We start from the raw sequence: 19,027 nt of genomic DNA, 5'->3' as shown, positions 1-19,027 counted from the left end.
GACCATGTCTGTGCTTACAAGCCAATGTTCTGTTACACAATTATAGGCAATAGGCACTGTTTTCATAAAGGAAAAAGTAAACTAAATTTTAGTAAGGCCCAGAGTCCTTTTAACTTCAAATTATGTTTGTGAAAAAACTAGTATTCTTATATCCTAAAAACTCACACACCCCTCTTTTCATTGTTTTATTTAAAAAACAATCAATCATCATCTCCAAACCTTTACTATATTTTCTATCAAAACAGTCAAAAATACTTACCCCACACACCTGCTGCTAAAGATTTATTCTGGTTTGGTTCTCTCTCATATTCAGGATTCAGAGAGGGCTGAAAGGAAATAATTTTTAAATTATTGCTTAGTTGGTTCATATTTCAAGACTGATTATGAATGAAATTTAGTATTGGAGAATCACATTAAAATTCATTTCAAATGTGAGATCCTTTCTCAAAGGAAATAAGTTCTTAAATAGATAGGACTGAGGATAGACCCAGGTTTGTTTCTGAAACAGACCAATACTTTACAGTAATTAACATTCAGCTATTTTCCTCTGGTGCCTAACCCCTCTCCAATATCATGTCCTTCATAATGGGCTTCTCTCACACTGCAATCAATGCCATTTTGTGGACTCCTCGTCCAGAAAAGGCGGAGAATGGTGTTGGTCATCCAGAACAGAAAGGCTCAAATCCTCCTACATCCTGCAATTCCCAGGTTTCACAACTCAAGAGGAAGATTCCAGCCTGGGTTTCTATATGGCAGAAAGGCTACTTACTTATTCTACTCCCAGTTTCTGAAAAGAAAGTTGTGTAGAATTTATTATGTAGTACTTGCCATGGTAAACTGCCGTAAAATATTGTAGTGAAGGATTTGGAACAGACCTAGGTCCCAAAAGCTATCGTCTATAAACAAATGAATTGAGTACTATACACTAATACAATTACCATAATAAGAGGAGGTAAGAACAGAAACAAGTTAATGGATAAACCATCAATGCCCTCTTACCTATGGAAAGGGTGACCTCTGTATAAGATGAGCTGAAACTGGTGAAATCTCATGAAGTAGCCTGCATAATGGGCAAAATGGCACTTGCAGAAACAATGAAACCTTGTTTATTATAATGACAAGTAACTTACAAAATCCTCAGCCTCAAATTGCTTGGGTTCTTCCTTGTCTTCCTTTTTCCCAGTTTCATTGTCAGGTACATTATTTTCATGCAGCAGTCCTTGGCTTTTTCCAGAGTGGAAAGTGCTGGTACGAGAGCGGGAACCTCCACTATGGTATCCTCCCCCACGGTGGTGTGTGTTTTCTGTCCCATTCCTGCCTTGTGAACGCCAACCATTTTTCTCTTTTCTCCCAAAATGTCCTTAGATTTTTAAATTAAAAAAAATGTAATTACAAGCAGTTTTGAAAGAATTTCTAAATTGCAAAATTGATACAGAAAGTTAAAATCATGAATGAATCAAATCACGTTTTATGCTCATTCTGGATCTGATAGCATAGTGAGTTTCTTTTCACTCATACAGGCAGTAGAGTAGGATCTCTACTCTGTACTAAGGAGACAAGCTCCGTTTCAGAGCAAGACAGGAAATAGATGGCCCCAAAGGAGCTTGGTCTGACAATTAAATATTGTCAGGCCCCTCTCCTGTTTGCTTGTGTATATGTTGCTGTCTACACCATACACTAGCTGGGTATTAATACTGCTCCTTTTCAAAAGAGCAATACATTGCACCCAGTGGCACATTGTTCTAATCAATCCGAGGCCATCCTACCTGCCCTGAAAGAATTGCTCTTGTACCACATACCCCTTGTATTGCTTCCATTCTCCGTGCCTCCATTCTCCTAGGGATTAAGCCTTCCAACGCTAAAGCATTCAGTGTTTGCATATTAAGAAAGGAAAGAAGGTCTATACTTTAGAGAATGTAAAATACTCCTGAGGGAATTCTGCACCAAAAAAATTAAAATTCTGCACACAATATTTTAAAGTTCTGCAAATATTTGTCAAATGTGGAGGCTCCAGCATGGCATTGGGGAGCACAGGCCACTAGCTGCACAGAGATGGGAGATCACTGTGCAGCTCCCCTCTGGGACACAGACTCAGTGGTGAGGCTGGTCCCCAACCCTGACACAGCACAAGGACTGGGCCTGCCCCAGAAACACTCTAGGGCCCTATCCCTCCATGCCAAGTGCACCAGGTGTGGGCAGGCAGGATCCAAGTGTGGAGGATCCAGGTGTCGGTTAACAGGGTTCTGTGTGTGAACGGCTCAGTGGGGGATTCGGGTAGGGGGTGCGATCCGGATGCACAGGGGCTTGTTGAGGGTTCTAGGTGCAACAATAAGGGGACTCGGCAGGTGGGTCCAAGTGAAAGTGGTTGGGGCTCAGCATGGCGGTCTGGGGGGGGGGGGGGGAGGGGACGACATAGCTCGGCAGACGGGTCTGGGAGTGGGGGTTTCGGGGGGGGGATCCAGGGTCAGCTGGTTGGGGCTTAGTGGGGTGGGGATCCAGGTTGCTCATCATCAGGGGCGTCTGGGTGCAGGGGGAGTGAGGCTCGGCAGGAAGGTCTGGATACGAGGGGGTTGGGTGGATGGGGGAGTTCATCCATCTATATATGGATACCTCCCCTTGCAGCTGAGGAGCAATGGGTGCAGGAAGCACCGGGTTGGGGGGTGGGGGGGTTCAGAGCTTCCTACAGCCAGGGGAGAAATCTGGGGGCAGGTCTGACATGGCCCCAGATTCCATGCTGGGAAAGAGGAAGTCCCAGCCCAGCCAGGACTAGCAGCTGAGCCTGGCGCAGAGTAGGAGCCACCAGCCAGGTCTTCCCCAGTCCTGCCCCTGACCCCACAGTGATTTACCTCTCTGCCAGCTGCCCTGGGCACCCAAAACATACTGCTGGGTAGGGTCACATGACCACTCTTGTGGCTTCCCTTTTCTTCCCAGTCAAAGTCAAATCTGAGGGGGACAAATGCTGCACTTGCGCAGTGCTGAAGAATTCCCCCAGGAGTAGTAAAAAAACATTAAAGCTCTACGAAAAAAGCTTATAAACACACAGCACTGACTGAGGTTATTCAGAAATAAAATTATACCTCCATTAGGACGTCCAATACTAGGATCAAACCCATCTGAAGAGTTGTGTCGTCTGCGGTTTGCTTCATAACGATTCTCTGTCCATGATAAATTTTCAGAATGCTTTTCAAAATTCAGTGATGACTGGAAATAAGCACAAACAGTATATCAGTGAATGTAAAAACAGCCATATTGGGTCAGACCAAAGGCCCATCTAGCCCATTATCCTGTCTTCCGACAGTGGCCAATACCAGGTGCCCCACAGGGAATAAACAGAACAGGTAATCATCAAGTGATCCATCCCCTGTTGCCCATTCCCAGCTTCTGGCAAACAGAAGCTAGGGACACCATCCCTGCCCATCCTGGCTAGCAGCCATAAATGGGCCTATCCTCTATGAACTTATCCAGTTCCTTTTTGAACCCCGTTATAGTCTATGCCTTCACAACATCCTCTGGCAACGAGCTGCACAGGTTGATTGTGTGTTGTGTGAAGAAATACTTCCTTTTTTGTTTTAAACTTGCTGCCTATTCATTTCATTTGGTGACCCTTAGTTCTTGTGTTATGAGGAGTAAACAACACTTCCATATTTACTTTCTCCACACCAGTTATGATTTTATAGACCTCTATCATATCCCCCCTTAGCAGTCTCTTTTCCAAGCTGAGAAGTCCCAGTGTTAATCTCTCCTCATACGGAAGCTGCTCCATACCCCTAATCATTTTTGTTGCTCTTCTCCAATTCCAAGATATCTTTTTGAGATGGCAGGACCACATCTGCATGCAGTATTCAAGATGTGGGCATACCATGGATTTATATAGAGGCAATATGATATTTTCTATCTTATCTACCCCTTTCCTAATGATTCCCAACATTGTTAGTTTTGACTGCTGCTGCACATTGAGTGGATGTTTTCAAAGAACTATCCACAATAACTCCAAGAGCTCTTGCTTGAGTGGTAACAGCTAATTTAGACCCCATCATTTTATATATAGAGCTGGGATTATGTTTTCCAATGTGAATTACTTTGCATTTATCAATATTGAATTTCAGCTGCCATTCTGTTGCCCAGTCACCCAATTTTGTGAGAAACAAAACGGAATAGTCTATTAGGATCCAATAAAACGAGCACTTTTGGTTATGAGAAGCAAAATTAAAACTTATGGGAAAGTTGACAACAGGAAGTTTCTTTAAACCTCTCTCAGTTCACCATTGGTCATGTATTGTGGCAGATCCCAGATAAACTAGAAGGGAGAATGAGCCAAGATTTTTAAGGTTTTTGATTCCGGTAAAGAGCACTGCTAAACTGCTTTAAATTGAAGTATTCAAGTAACCCAAACCAATGCTTTTACTAACATTCATGTGACAGATATGGCGGTTTTCTCAAATATACTTGGGAAATCTTACGAATTAAGTTTAAATATCTGTGGGGCACATTGTATTAAATGAATGATCTACATATTATTGTGGGTGGGATTGTATGTAACCTCTCAAGGGGGGAGGTGTAACAGATGTGAGACATGGAGGTTCAAAAGAACTCTACTGAACAATGGACTTTTGGATTAAAAAGCGTTAAGTGGTTTTCCTGGGGAACATCTAGGGGCAGGTGAATGCAAATTCCCCACTTCTGATTATGCAAAAACCTAGCCTTTTGAAGCTATGCCCCGAGGAGTGGCCCATTGTCTGCTGATCACCTGTTACATGAGGCCAAGATTAAACACACAAACTGTATACAGGGAAGATTGAACTATTCATGGTTGTTCTGAGTCAGAGACCTATGGACCTGTAAGCATGGGGGAAACCCAGTGGTGTGTTTTGAAAGACTAACACCTACCCAAGCCCGAGGTTGACATTGGGGGTGACCTCTGATAAGCTTTTTAGCATGTGTGTAGGTTCTTTCATGTGTTTTCTCTGCAATGCTTTCACCTTAATAATAAATGTGCTTACTAAGGAAGAGCTGCGTGGTAACTTGTGACCACTATTCATAGTCTTTGGAGAGAAAGTGAAGCACAGACATTGGCCTGTTTAGGCAGTCTGGCTTGCTGGGGATATCACACTTTAGTCAGGGAATTGTGCAGCCTGGAAAAACCTTAGTCAAGAGGGAGAGACAAGTGGGTCTGTGCCCAAGAGAGATTACAGCTGCAGCCAGAAGCCTAAAAGTGGGCATCCTTGGTTGACCACAGAGGAGGAAATACAAGTGCCATTGCCCTGACCTGTGACAGCTCATTCCTCAACAGAATGAGTAGGAGCATGCATTACACCATTTATCTTTACTACTACTTCTACCTAGCTATGCTGCTGCTTTGGCTGATTTAACATGACAGCATTTTGCTAACAGGGCCTCCTAAAAACAAAGGACATTTTTTAAAAAATTTAAAAAAGATAAACTATTCAGAAACAGCCAAAAAAAATAGGAGGGAAAATTTTATTTTCCCCTTGACATTTTCAGTGGACCAATCCATTATCTGTGTGGACCTAAAACGTCTTATGCATCTAACAGAACGCAGCCACAGTGTTAGGGGGTGGGGAGGTATATACTTTTTGCAGTAAAAAGAGAAGTTTTCATATACAGATACTCGGAAAGCCAGGTTAAGGAACATGTGTACATTTTTAAAACATGTTATGGGAGCAGCACAAAACCCACTAAATGATGATGGGTTTGCCATGCATCGTTAATGCCATGTTTTAGAAGTTTAGTGCCTACGCAGACTGCACAGAAAAATTGTAGGTTTTTAATTTTGCTCACTCATTCACTACAAGACATTAATTTCTGATAAAATTATAGTAAGTGGCAGAGTGACAGCTTGGGGCGTAAAGAAGTGTCTGAGGAAATTCAGAAGTTATTTTTATTCAGTGCTAGACTGTAAGAGAAATCCAGAAAGCAATAGCACTGTTTTTAAAATAAATGTTTATGGCAGTCTACTGAGTTATAGTGAAATAGACAAAACATCCAACTCTGAACACAGGGGAGGCAGTTAAATTACTTTTTAGAACTTCAGACAAAATTCAACACATTAAAGGGTGCCTGAACAAGGTTTCCATGTGTCTTTATAACACCACAGCCACTTATTTCTTCATGCTAAGGTGTTATACAAGAGAACTCTGGCACAATTTTTCTACAAATTCCAGCTAGCATAGGAAAGTGGAACTACCCTTCCTACATCCCTCCTGGGAGGAAAAAAAGAGTGGGGGAAAGAAAGGAGGGTGGAGCCATTGGTTTGTTACTGTAAGGTGGAGAGTGTCAGTCCACTAAAGACTCCACTTCCTCATTTTAGAGGAGACAATCTGATTATCTAAATTCCCACTAAGTGTGCTATTAAGTGCCACGCAGACGCTCTGGGCTGCAGCAGGGAGAGATGCCTCTCCCCCATCCCCGGACCACGGCAGGGAGAGGTGCCCCTTTCCTGGCCTCAACCCAGGACCTGCCAAAGCCCAGGGGAAAGGCTCCCTCCCCCAGCCCGGACCTGCCGTGGCTGGGGGAGGGGTGCCTCCCCCACAACTGCAACCCAGTCCCGGGGCCTAGATGTGCCACAGCCAAGGGAGGGGCACCTCTCCTCTGACAGGTCCGGGCCAGGCCTGAGTTGGGGCCAGGGAGGGGCGCCTCTCCCCCAGCAGCTCTCCATTTGGCCTGGAACATGGCTTTAAGCAGGGGTGGAGACTCGTCGTGGACTTCTTGGGGGAGGGACTAGAGCTGAGAGAAATCAGAGACACTGTCCCTCCCTGGAAATCCCAATATTGGACCCTTGTTCCTGTCCCAAATGGAAGGAGCCGTGAGCGCTGGCTGGGACAGGAAGGAGCACAGGCTGCCCCTCGCTCTGCAGAAGGGATGCACGAGCTGTGCTCCCCAGAGGCTCCAGACAGCATTGGTGGGAGGCAGTGCTGCTCCACGCTGCTCTCGAGAGGGGCCATACCTGACAGGCCCAGCCCAGTCCCAGGTTGCAGTGGGTCAGTGGAGTAGCACAGGCACTGCAGTGCCTTCGGGTTGCACTTTTCCTGTTCTGTGAGGGGTCACTAATAAGGGCTCGATACTACAAACACTCACCACCCAGCACAGTGCACAGCCACTGATCCCAAGGGGACTGCACACCTGGAAGCACCCAGACATGGGTAGGGCTCAGGTGATGCCCAGGTTTGTGCTGGCCCACTGCACAGAGCAGAATCTCACCCTCTGTCTGATGGTGGTTGTAGAAGCTACTTGTGATGCTCCCAACAGGGATGCAAGAGTGGGAGTACCAACCTCAGCCGCCCCTCCCCCGGCCCCAGCCCAGACCTGCCCTGTCTGGGGGAGTGGCGCCTCTCCTCCCACAGCCCAGGTGCTGCTCTGGGGAGAGAGAGCGAGCTGTGGGGAGTCCTCTCTCCATGCCACAGCCCCAGCATAGCCTACATCCCAATCCCTGGCCCCACCCCAGAGCCCAAACCCCCAGCCAGACCCCTTACTCCCCTGCACCCCAACCCTCTGCCCCAGCCGTGAGCCCCAACCCAGAGCCTATACCCTCAGCCCACTGCACCCCAACCCTCAGCCCCCTCCCACACTCTGAACCCCTCGGCTCCATCCCCACCACATGAATTTTATGTGCACCAAAATGGAGGTGATGTGTGAGACATAAAATGTGTGCACATAAAATTCATTCTGCACAGGTGTGGGAAAAATTGGAGGGAACGCTGCTGGTTAGTATGATTCAGATAGCTCAGTGCAGGCAGAAGTCCATGTCCTTGGCTGAAAAGTGATTCAACTCAGAAGGAGGCCTGGGAGCCTGTGGAGGAGAGAGTGAGCTACCTAAGGAGACTGAGCACTCACAATCAGGAGCATGTACGTGTCTTAGCTTCATGTGGGAACAATCAAAGGGATTCTAGGGCTACATGAGGATATCTGGAAGACATTAGGGGTAAAATCCTGACCTTACTGGAGTCAGTTACATTAAACAGCTTGACACTGCCCAGTAGCCATGCAGAAATTCCCCCAAAAAGGGCAATATTTTTAGAGTTGGGTGGATACATCCTATGCACACCCACATCATATATCATCTGAAACTTTACTTAAATGTACATTTGAGAAGGTATGATGTGGAGCCGTCAAGTGGTGCCACATGAAGGCGAAGTGAAACAATGGTACCCAAAACGAGAATGTCTTCTTCCATAGTTCCAGAAGCAGTAACATGACTTTGGCTACAGTTTTTACTGTTTAAAATTTAATTTTAACTTAATGTGGTCAGTATTGGTCAAAGCTACCAAATGACAATGTATTAAAAAGGTTTGTATTGGTTTTATTTGAGCAAGTATTTTTTTCAGAAATGATGAAGCTGTTTAGCATGTGGCAAAAATCTAGCCACCAAAAAGGACAAGTCACTGGCCAAACTCCCACCATGTGGGAGAGAACTGTGAGAACAGTTCTGAAGAGCATGTCAAAAAGAGCATTTTGGCATACAAAGACTTGGATGTCTCTGCACATAGGTAAACCAGATATTGGACCACTGTTGCAACATGGATGGAAAAATGTGGATTAACTACTTCCTGTATTCTTCAAGGGCAGAATGGCATCTGAGCTTCTACAAGATCTTTTTTGTGCCTGTACCAAGAGGGGTCGCTGCACAATCAACAGCATCCGTAGTCTGAACAATCTTCCCCACACAGAATTGTGTACATGCAATGGCAATGAAAAGTGTGGTAATCCAAAAAGAAAAGGAGTACTTGTGGCACCTTAGAGACTAACCAATTTATTTGAGCATAAGCTTTCGTGAGCTGCAGATCACTTCATCGGATGCATTCAGGAGCTCACGAAAGCTTATGCTCAAATAAATTGGTTAGTCGCTAAGGTGCCACAAGTACTCCTTTTCTTTTTGCAAATACAGACTAACACGGCTGCTACTCTGAAACCTGTGGTAATCCACGTACTCAGCGATCAGAGTGATGAAGATGACAATAAACGTTGTCTAGAAATGTCACCAGCATTACTACATTTCAATGATACCTGTCCAAATTTATTATTTGATTTTCTTTTACCCTTTAGATTGTTGTTCTGATGCTTTGAGATCAAAGAAATCCAATTGTATGGCTTGAAATAATACAATCATTAATAAAAATGCATGCAACGTGGGCATTTTAATATACGTGTGTCATTGTTTATCTATGGTAACAGCACCACTTGACAACTCCACAGATGGCAAGTTAAGTCAACCAAATTGGTGGCCTCTGCCACTCACCTAAAGGCTGTTCTGTTTGGGGCCACGTCTTGGACACTATACTTTAAGCCTCCAGAATTAGAGGTCTCCAAGCCCACTCTTGCATGCATGCTATTATATTCTCAGATAACCCAACTGTCACGCTGTAGAAGGCAATTTGGGTAGCTCCAGACAAAACTGGTAATTTGTTGTGTAAGTAACTAGTTTGCTGACTGAAAATCAGAAGCACAGCTGTCCACATTTCTGCATGCCTATCTTTCTGAAATTCGAATGCTAAACTGCTAATATTGGCAACAAGCTTTAATTTTCTTAAATCAGGTAAACAATAGAGGCAGCTACAACCAAGTTTTGAAGTTTGGAGTTTTTTCAGGAAAAATTTCAAGTTCAAACCAGGAACTCCCTCTTTTCCTTAAAATATGCTCTCACAACTCACTTCAAGCTTGCCTGAAAACAGTGAAATTCAATCAAGCCAATGATGAAACTTTTTTTAGAACCACCTAGATGCATACATCCACCTCCCACACAACCCTACTTACCTTGTCCCTTGTATTAACTATTCTATTCCCCAGAATCAACTTTCAATTAAATGTAGTGTCTAGCTCAGTGGTCTCCAAACTTTTTACACCCAAGATCACTTTTTGAATTTAAGGGCAACCCAGGATCTACCCCACCCATTCCCCAAAGCCCCGCCCACTCAATTTCCCCTCCCCCCATATCACTCCCTCACCCTCACTCACTTTCATCTGGCTGGGACAAGGGGCTGGGGATCAGGAGGGGCTCTGGGCTGGGGCCAGGGGGTTCGTAGTGTGGGAGGAGGCTCTGCACTGAGCCTGGGGCAGGGGTTGGGGTGCAGGAGGGGGTTGCTGGCTCCAGGAGGGGGCTCAGGGCCGGGGTGCAGACTCCTGCTGGGCAGCACTTACCACAGGCAACTCCCGGTCAGTGGCGCATTGAGGCTAAGCCAAGTTCCCTGCCTGCCCTGGCCCATGCCGCTCCTGGAAAGGGCCAATGCCCCTTTGCAGCCCCTGGAAGGGGGGCTGGGGGGACACGCGCTGCCCCTCTCTGCAGGCACGATCCCCAAAGCTTCCATTGGCCACAGTTCCCCGTTCCCGGCCAATGGAAGCTGCAGGGGTGGTGCTTGCAGGCAGGAGCATTGCAACAAAACCCGTTCCCCCCCCCCCCCCCCCACGACCCTCAGGGCCGTGGGGGCATGCTAGCCGCTTCTGGGAGTGGCATGAGGTCATAGCAGGCAGGGAGCCTGCCTTAGCAGCAGCCCTGCTACTGAGATCATGATCCATGGGAGAGTCCCGAGGATCAACCAGTTTATTGAGATCAACGGGGTGGGGACCACTGGTCTAGCTGTTATGGTTGTGCCGAAAACCTGAACCAAGTGTAACCAACGCAAAGATGTCAGATTGGAGACAGACTGAAAAAAAGAAGCTCTAAAATGTTAAAGGGAAGGAGAGGGAGGACCAAATGAAGATTTACAATCTAACTTGAGTAACTACTTGTTTTGGTACCACAAGTGGCTGGGCTTGGGAGAACATCCACCTATTTTTGTTTTTTCCCCATCAAGCAAGAGCCAAGGCCAAGCAGGGCCTAAGGAGTTCCAATAAAGCCCACGAGAGTATTCAAACCTCAGTGAGTGAGAGTGAAGCCCAGCAACCATTCACTGTAAAATGCACATCCTCATTCTGGAGTCTCAAGTGGGGACTCTGCCACTCCCCTCCCCCATGTGACCTCTAAACAATACAGGTGTCCTATTTATTGGTGAAACAAATAAAAAAACATATCTTAGAGATAATATTTTATATTAAAATGTTTGGGAAAGCAAGGAAAGTGTTGCTGTTACTATTCTGCTTTCAGAGTTATAAATTGAACCTTGGAACAGGCTGCCAGGAAATACCACCACCAGGCGGAGCTGCATTTGCTGTATTACTGATAACCAGTACATACAGACAGCAATTGTAGAAGGTAGCTTCATGTCTCGTTTATACTTTCACATATAAAGATCTTGTAATACTGCATTTAAATGAAATTAGTTAAAGGAATTTGATTTTTTCTGTCCTTTGGGCATTTCAGCCTTGGCATTCAAACAAAGAATGTGGTAATGTACATGAGAGTCTCAAGCCTCTACACAAATTATTAAATGGACAGTAACTGCCAGATAATAAAGCTTGGCTGACAGACAACCTGGTACATCTAAAGACAATTAACAAGTAAATATAAACTCAGTATATTTCTCCAAATACTGTAGCTCAAAAGTTCCTTTAGCTGTGCAATTAACTCTTCAGTAAGTTTTAACAATAAACTCCCTCTTAACTGGCTAAATATTAATGATCCCTTTATTTAAAAGGAAGTGTCAGTCCCATGAAAAAAAATTAATCTATAAATATTTTATATAGAAGTTCAAACAATATAAGTATCTAATTTGCTGAAATTAATTTGTGCATATACAAAATCAGACAGTTCACATTTTCACCACACGATGGCGCTACCACTCTGTCAAGCTTGTGCTGGAGACAAAAGTAACAGTTTTGTAATCATCAGGATCTCTATTGTTAATATCTGAAAATTGAGAAGTTATCTGGCACTCCATTTTTCAAACAAACAAAAAACTGATATTCAAGAACATGGGAGAAGAAAGCTTGTTGCTTTACAAAGTAATATGGTAGTCTTGCAAAAATCATTGAAGTTTACCAGCCTAGGTACGAAAAATTCTTCACTGAACTGTTTTTTATTTATGGGGGGGGAGGGAGCGGGGGAACAACAACAACCTATCATCCTCAAAAAGAAACTCCCAGCAATACATTTAGCCTACCTGTAACATGGATCATGCACATTCAGACAATGTTCACAGAACCCTGACTTCTTGGTGTTGGGTTCTCCCAGTGCTAAATGTATTTTGTATTAGTACTCACGTTAGCTATTAAGTAAAGAGGTTTCTGACAATGATGCATTAGCTAGAAAGAAGTACTGCCAAAAGGTACTGGTGAAAAAAACTTTGGTTCTTCAAAAAGAGCTTAAACAGCACATACTCGAAACATATCTAGTTTAAGTGATCATACTTGTAGCATTAGGTAGAGATACTTGCACACCGCAAAAATCTCTATCAGACTTTCTCCAGGGTGTTTGAATTCCTGAGGATCTATTTTTTTTTTTATAAAAACCATAATTAAAAATAAACTGATACCATAGGAGCTTGAAGGCCTGGAATCTGAAGGACCTTGACACTGTAGCTCACCATAAAGCATCAGACAGGAGTTCAAGTGTGCCATATCAAAATCCTAAATAAAGATCTCGTTTATAAGCAATTAGAAGGTGAAAGAGCTGCTGCTAGCTAGGATCTCCAGAAAAATACTTCACCTCTTGCTAATCTGTACTTCTGGTTTCAAACTAAGAGCTACCCTCGTGACTGCTCGGCCTAGGTGGCTGCCTATATGGAAATCAGGAAATTGGGATCAGAAGTGGAAGATGTGGTTATGTTTACACAAATAACCAATCCTGTTCCTAAATTTTATGTTCTCATCCTAAGTCCAATACTGAACATTGCATAAAGACCATAACACGGAAAGCAGCCTGTAAATAAAGCTGCAAGGTCCACAGAATGCATTCCACCTTACTATTACTTTTTCTTTTCTTTCCCAATTTAATGACTTTACAACAGGGGAATTTGAAGTCACATGATTACTATGCAACTGTCATTGTTATGAAAGAAAACTCAGATATAAAAGGCTGAACATTAGAGTAGATTTCAGTCATGCCAGAAACCTGGCTTTTTCACTGGAAGTTGCCACTTCATAATGACAGAACAAGTACACCAACAGAGGGGGCTAAAAAAATAAGTATCTTTACAAGTATGATAGAGGCAACTTTTTAAAGTTTCTTAGGATATCCTTGTATGTTCAGAAGGACTTCAGAAAAGGTACCTTTGTTGATGATGGCGGAGTAGGAAAATTAAGCCAGGCTGGAGCAAAGTCATGCTGCGCCATTTAGGTCCAGTCTCTCCAAATCAGTGAAACAAGGCTTCAGCACCTCATGGCAAGTCCCTGTCATTTGGAAAAAGGTGATACATTTTAGACTTGTATCTTAACAGGATGATGTATAATTTTGTCTCATTTCCAACCATGCCTCAATTTTCCTGATACTACTTTCAAGAACAAATCTACTCCCACCCCATAATACCAGAGTTCCTCAAACATTAGTAACTGCCCTCAACACCTGTGAAGTAGGTAAGTATTATTTACAAATATGGAAGACACAAACCAAGTAACTTGCCCACGGTCACACAGGAAATCTGTGGCAGAATCAGCTCCTACATCCCAGTTCAAGACCATCCTTCCTCAAAGAATTTTTCAAATCTGAGTTTCTACAATTAGGCCTCTAAATCCATATTTAGACATCTAAGAAAGTGGCCTGATATTCAGAGCTGAGAAGCACCCAAAATTCTCACTAGAGCCAATGGAAATTGTGGAAGCTCAGCTCCTTTAAAAGGCAAGCCCCTTGGCTCAAGTATTCTCGAATTAAGTATCTCTGGCTTTGTAAGTGTGCAAGCTTTAGTTAAAAACTGATGATATTTTATGTCATTCTAAGTATGTTCTGTTGGAAATTTAAACAGAAAAAAGTTAAATGAATGTTTGCTCACGCACTGGAGCATTAGGGCACCAAATGAAGGTCTGAGTTCTCACTGTTCAGTACAACAGTGACAGCATATTAATTTTCAAGTTAAAAACAGAATTTAGAGTATTATTCTCTGCAATCTAAAGCTACTAAGCAAACTATTGTATTCTATACCAATATAGGTACAGAACAATTATTTTGGGAGAATGTAATCAAGGTATTTTTGGAAAAAAGTGAGACATGCAAATGCTTGGTGCAGGGGAAAGGCATTTTAGGAGGGGGAAGAACAGGGGTCAGAAGTTTGAGGCTTCAGTAAGGGAAGAAAGATAATTGGGGATGGGTGAGGGGGTTGAAGGACTCCGATGGCTGTCAGGCAGTAAGTGGGGGAGTAAAGAGCAGGGACACCTGTCAGCCTCACATTCTACTCACGTGTGTGCCAGGATGTGGGGAGTCTTAAGCCCCTCTCCCTACCCCCTATGTGAGCTGGGATATGGAGGGGCCTTTCCTCTCCAGGGGTGCCTGAGCGCCCCCCCCCACCATGTGTATGCCAAGATCTGGGGACCCCTGCCCATCTATTGGGGTCTAACCACCGCTCATGCTCCTTCATGTGAGCCAGGTTTGGGGTTAACGGGGCTTGCCTTTTGGCAGGGGATCTGAGCCCCTCTTCCTATCCCCCTCAGGTGAACTGTAATCTGTCCCCCAGGGGAGTCTGAGCCCTGCTTCCTACCCCACCATGTGTGTCAGGATCTAGAGGAACCCTGGACCCTATCCATCTGTGTGAGCCTGACCCCACCTCCCGCATCTTGTGAGCCAGGTTGGGGTGAGCTTGCTCACTTATTGGGGGGTCTGAGCCCCGCTCTCTACTCCCATGTAAGCCAGGATCTAGGACGCCTGCCCCTCTGTATGGTAAGTTTAGGCCTTGTCTATACTACAAAGTTTTGTCGGCAAAAGATGCCTTTTGCCAACAAAACAGAAGATATGTACACACTATAAAGCTACTTTTGGCAGCAAAACTCTGCTGTTTTGCAGATAAAACCAAACCACCTCAATGAGAGGCATTTGCTTTTTGCAGCAAAGTTAAAGCGACAAAGCATCAATGTAGACACTGCTGTTTGTTTTGTCCACAGAACTGGCTTCCGCTAGTATCCCACAATGCCTGTCGTGACTGCTCTGCTCTCTGTTTTGATCTCTGCTGCCCTTCAGGCATGCACCCCTCCCCTTCCAAAGCTCTGGGAAGTATCTGACAGCTAGGCGTACTGCTCCCTTTGGGGAACAAAGAGCAAATCATTAACATGGAACGCTCCTATTTTGTCCTGCACTAGGAAAGGCAGGCAGACTGCTGCTGCAGGGAGCGGGAGGAGGGGAATGGGACTGCTGTGCTGCTTTGACATTCCTCAGCATGGAGAGCTCACAGAGCTGCTCAGGATGCAACTCCCAGCAGCTGAGGAAGTTGTGGGAGAACTCTGAGGAAATCACAGGACCATAGGCAGGCAGAACAGGCTGCTGCAGGAGAGACTCTGAAGAGCAGAGCCGGGGGCTGACATGTGGGGATGTCCCCCTTCCCCGGCCTCCGGACAGGTCAGTCAGCCTGCTGTCTTCCCCTCCCCCGGCACCTTCCCCACCTCCAGACACACCACTCTCCTCTCCCTCACCCCCACACTGCAGTTGAAAAAGCAGCTGACAATCTACTGGGATACCCCTGGAAGAATGGGATTGAGAAACCTACATCCTGTGACTCTGTACATGCCCCATGAGGCACTGCAAACCCTTCCCAAAGCACCCTGTGGCCAGTTGCATAGTGGGATAGCTACAACAGTGCTCTGCTCTCTGTGTCAATGTTAGTGTGGACATGCGATAGCGGTTTTAATTAAAGCAGCATAACTTTTGCCGACGAAGCTTTGTAGTGTAGACCAGCCCTCAGAGCATGCACCAAGAACGCACTGCAGACCCTGAGGTGAGGAACTGAGAATGGCCCAGGCATGCATGACATATCAAACTCTACAGCACCTGGAGTGAGGTGTGGGGAAGAAGAATAGCAACAGTGGAAGAATGGAGCAGTTCACAGACCTGAGAACTATTGTTTCAGGCTGTATTCATCTCTTTGAGTTCTCATTCATATTGAGAACCCACTTCACACCTCTACGAGCCTCCTATGCTGCTGATGGATATCAAAAGCTGTGTGCTACACCTACCAAGAGTATAGGAGGTGGGGGAGGGGCAAATACAGACTTGCCACGCAGGGCACAGAATTCAGCTTCTTTTCAGAAAATTGTGGTAGCTTTTAAAAGGGAGAGTCTGATTCCAAGGCCTGGTCCAGCTGGAAATCTGGGTACACCACCACACATACTTGGGGAGAGAGGGAGGAGGATTAGATAAAATAATGTGGTGGGGGGCCAGCCGAGAGAACTGCCAGACTGGATGGGACAGGGCTGGTTAGTGGGGCTGAGCAGAAGGGGGAGATAGCTATAGGGCCAGCTCAGTAATCCACTCAACTGCATCTTATCTACAACTCCTACTAACAAGTTTTCTTTCTGTTAAAAAACTAAAAAAGACAAATAACTTTGTATTTCCTGGTTTTCTGAAGTCTAAGTTTTGCTCAACTCAAAACGTTCTGGAAGGCCACAAGCTGTCACCAGGAAACCCTAATTGCATTAATGAAATATTTTGCCATTTAATATTTATAAAAGAACACAATATAATTTAACAAGAACTCAACGCATATCATTTTTGACAAACAAGGAAATCATTTGCTTCTCCTACCTCAAATGGGAAGACACCACTGAGGGCTAGTCCACACTAGCAGCGCTTTAACATGGCTTGTGTAGTTGCAGCACAACAACAAACAAAAAAACCACACATCACAAGGGGCGTAGCTCCCAGTACTGGAAACACAGCTCCAAGTGCTGGTGCACTGTCTACACTGGCACTTTACAGCACTGAAACTTGCTGCGCTCAGCGGTGTTTTTTCACACCCCGAGCAAGAGACTTGCAGTGCTGCAAAGTGCCAGTGTAGACAAGCCCTAAGAGGAACATCATCTCTCCCTAACTTCCTCACTCCACGTAGACTGACCATTAAAACTTCAGAAAGGCTCATTTCATAGCATACAGTCAGGGCCAAATAAGACAGACCTCTACTCCAGGGAACTTACACTCTAAAAACCAAACAGAAACACAAATATGGTGAGAACATACAGTTGGCCATCTTTTTTCTTTTTTTTTTTTCTTAAGTGTTACATTAGTGCATGTTAAGTGACAGAAGAGGAAAGGAATCATATACAATACAGATGCAACTGCGTTTTAGATACCAAAAAACATTTTTCCTGTGTGTAATCATGTGGTGCTACATCTCCCTTATTTTAACTGAACTGCAGATGGAAGAATGGTTTCCAATAAAGTCTTTCATGGTCACATGAACATAAGACAATAAAGCAGCCTAACACGGAAGTGCAATGAAATCAGGAAAATGTGAACTCATATCTACAAGTTTACTGTAAGTTACTTTAGAAATGCTTATGGTCTATTAGGAATGCAAAGCTAAGTGTATGCTAACATCTCTGTGTCTCTTCTCTTTATGAAATACAGTATATCAACACAGCTTGTGACACCTGATGATCAGACATATGTAGTAGGCCCTCAGACTAGATAGCTACTTTGAGGTAAACGGAAAGTGGGGGTTATGGCGATATTAACATACTTGCTACCTGAGGATCCCCCCACCCCCATTTCATTCTTTTCACTACATGCAAAAAAAGGTTTCTTAGACCTTTGATTTACAATCTAGTTGAATATGCTAAAAATGCAACCTCAAAACATATGCCAACAAAAAACAAAACCACACAATCAGTTATTGCTTAGCTTAGGTCAAGCTGTATATCAAAGTTCTTATGTATAACCGCCCAGATCACTCCTAATATAATACTTGTATTAACATTTAAATTTATTTAAGCTATTTAAACTCCAGGCACGGTGGGACATGCCTGTAATCCCAGATACTTGGGAAGCCGAGGCTGGAAGATCACTTGAACTCAAGGGTTTTGTGCTGTGGAGTGCTATGCCAATTCCCTTAAAGCTGAACCCATTGTGGTCACCCAACATCAGATGAGTTTTTATAGTAGGAAGCATTTTTTAATCAGTTAAAGTACCTGAAAACAAAACTTTTTAGCTAAAATTGACAATTATTTGCACTTCTACAGCACCTTCCCCTTTCAAGGATATCAAAAGTACTGTAAAAAAAAAATTAAGCCTTACAACATTTGTGTAAAACAGACAAGTATGTTTTGTTTCTTTTTATTTTAAAGATGGCTGAGAAAAATGAGGCACAGAAGAATTACATGAATTAGAGGTCAGAGGAGAGTTTTGTGGAGATGCTGGGAACAGAATCTAAATTAGATCTCCTTACTCCCAGAATTGTGCATAAGCCATAAAAGATCATCCTTCCTGAGGTGGTATCTCAGCCACTTGTGCTAGTATATACTGAAAAATGTTCAATTGAAACTGGTTGGGTAAGGAAGAATAACTGGATGGGATTCAGAGTAACAGCCGTGTTAGTCTGTATTCGCAAAAAGCAAAGGAGTACTTGTGGCACCTTAGAGACTAACAAATTTATTTGAGCATAAGCTTTCGTGAGCTACAGCTCACTTCATCGGAGTGTTTCTAGGGAGATTCCACAGAGACTGGTACTAGACCTGGTTCTATTCAACATTTTACTCCTCAGATCATCTGAAAGTAAACATAAAAGTCACTGCTGATTTGCAGATGACACAAATATTGGCGGAATGGTAAATAATGAGGACAGGCCAGTCAAAGCACTCTGAATCACTTGGTAAGCTTGGCCTATGCAAACAAAATGTGTAATTTTGCATTTGGCTGTATTAACACATTCAGGAACGAGGAATGCAAGTAATACCAACAGTAGAGTGCCTGTACCCTGGAAAGCAGACACTCTGAAAAGGATCCATGGGTCACAGTGGACATGTAATTGAATATGAGGTCCCAGATCGATGCTGTGGCACATGGGGTAACATGATCCTTGGACATATACACAGGGGGAGTAGGAACAGGAAGTGACTTTACCTTTGTATACGGCATTGGTGAGGTCAATGCTAGAATACTGCATATAGTTAAAACTATGACATGAGAAAAGGATGTTGAAAATTGGAGAGGGTTAGCAGAAGAGAC

General features: G+C 44.2%; 1 protein-coding gene across 3 annotated transcripts in view; it reads right to left on the bottom strand.

The window, feature by feature from the left end:
• Nucleotides 1–19,027, bottom strand: part of GPBP1 (GC-rich promoter binding protein 1) — a 60,256-nt gene that overhangs the window by 16,805 nt on the left and 24,424 nt on the right. For all 3 annotated transcript variants that reach the window (XM_074952571.1, XM_074952569.1, XM_074952570.1), the window contains 4 exons: nt 13,159–13,278; nt 3,078–3,201; nt 1,131–1,360; nt 260–326 (listed from right to left, as the gene is read on the bottom strand). In XM_074952571.1, coding sequence (XP_074808672.1) covers nt 260–326; nt 1,131–1,360; nt 3,078–3,201; nt 13,159–13,221 — 484 coding nt within the window. In that variant the 5' untranslated portion in view covers nt 13,222–13,278. The remainder of the gene's footprint in view (nt 1–259; nt 327–1,130; nt 1,361–3,077; nt 3,202–13,158; nt 13,279–19,027) is intronic.

This window comes from Natator depressus, chromosome 5 (genome assembly GCF_965152275.1).
Source record: "Natator depressus isolate rNatDep1 chromosome 5, rNatDep2.hap1, whole genome shotgun sequence".
In the NCBI taxonomy this organism is placed as follows: Eukaryota; Metazoa; Chordata; order Testudines; family Cheloniidae; genus Natator; species Natator depressus.
This window is presented reverse-complemented; position numbering and strand designations above follow the sequence as displayed.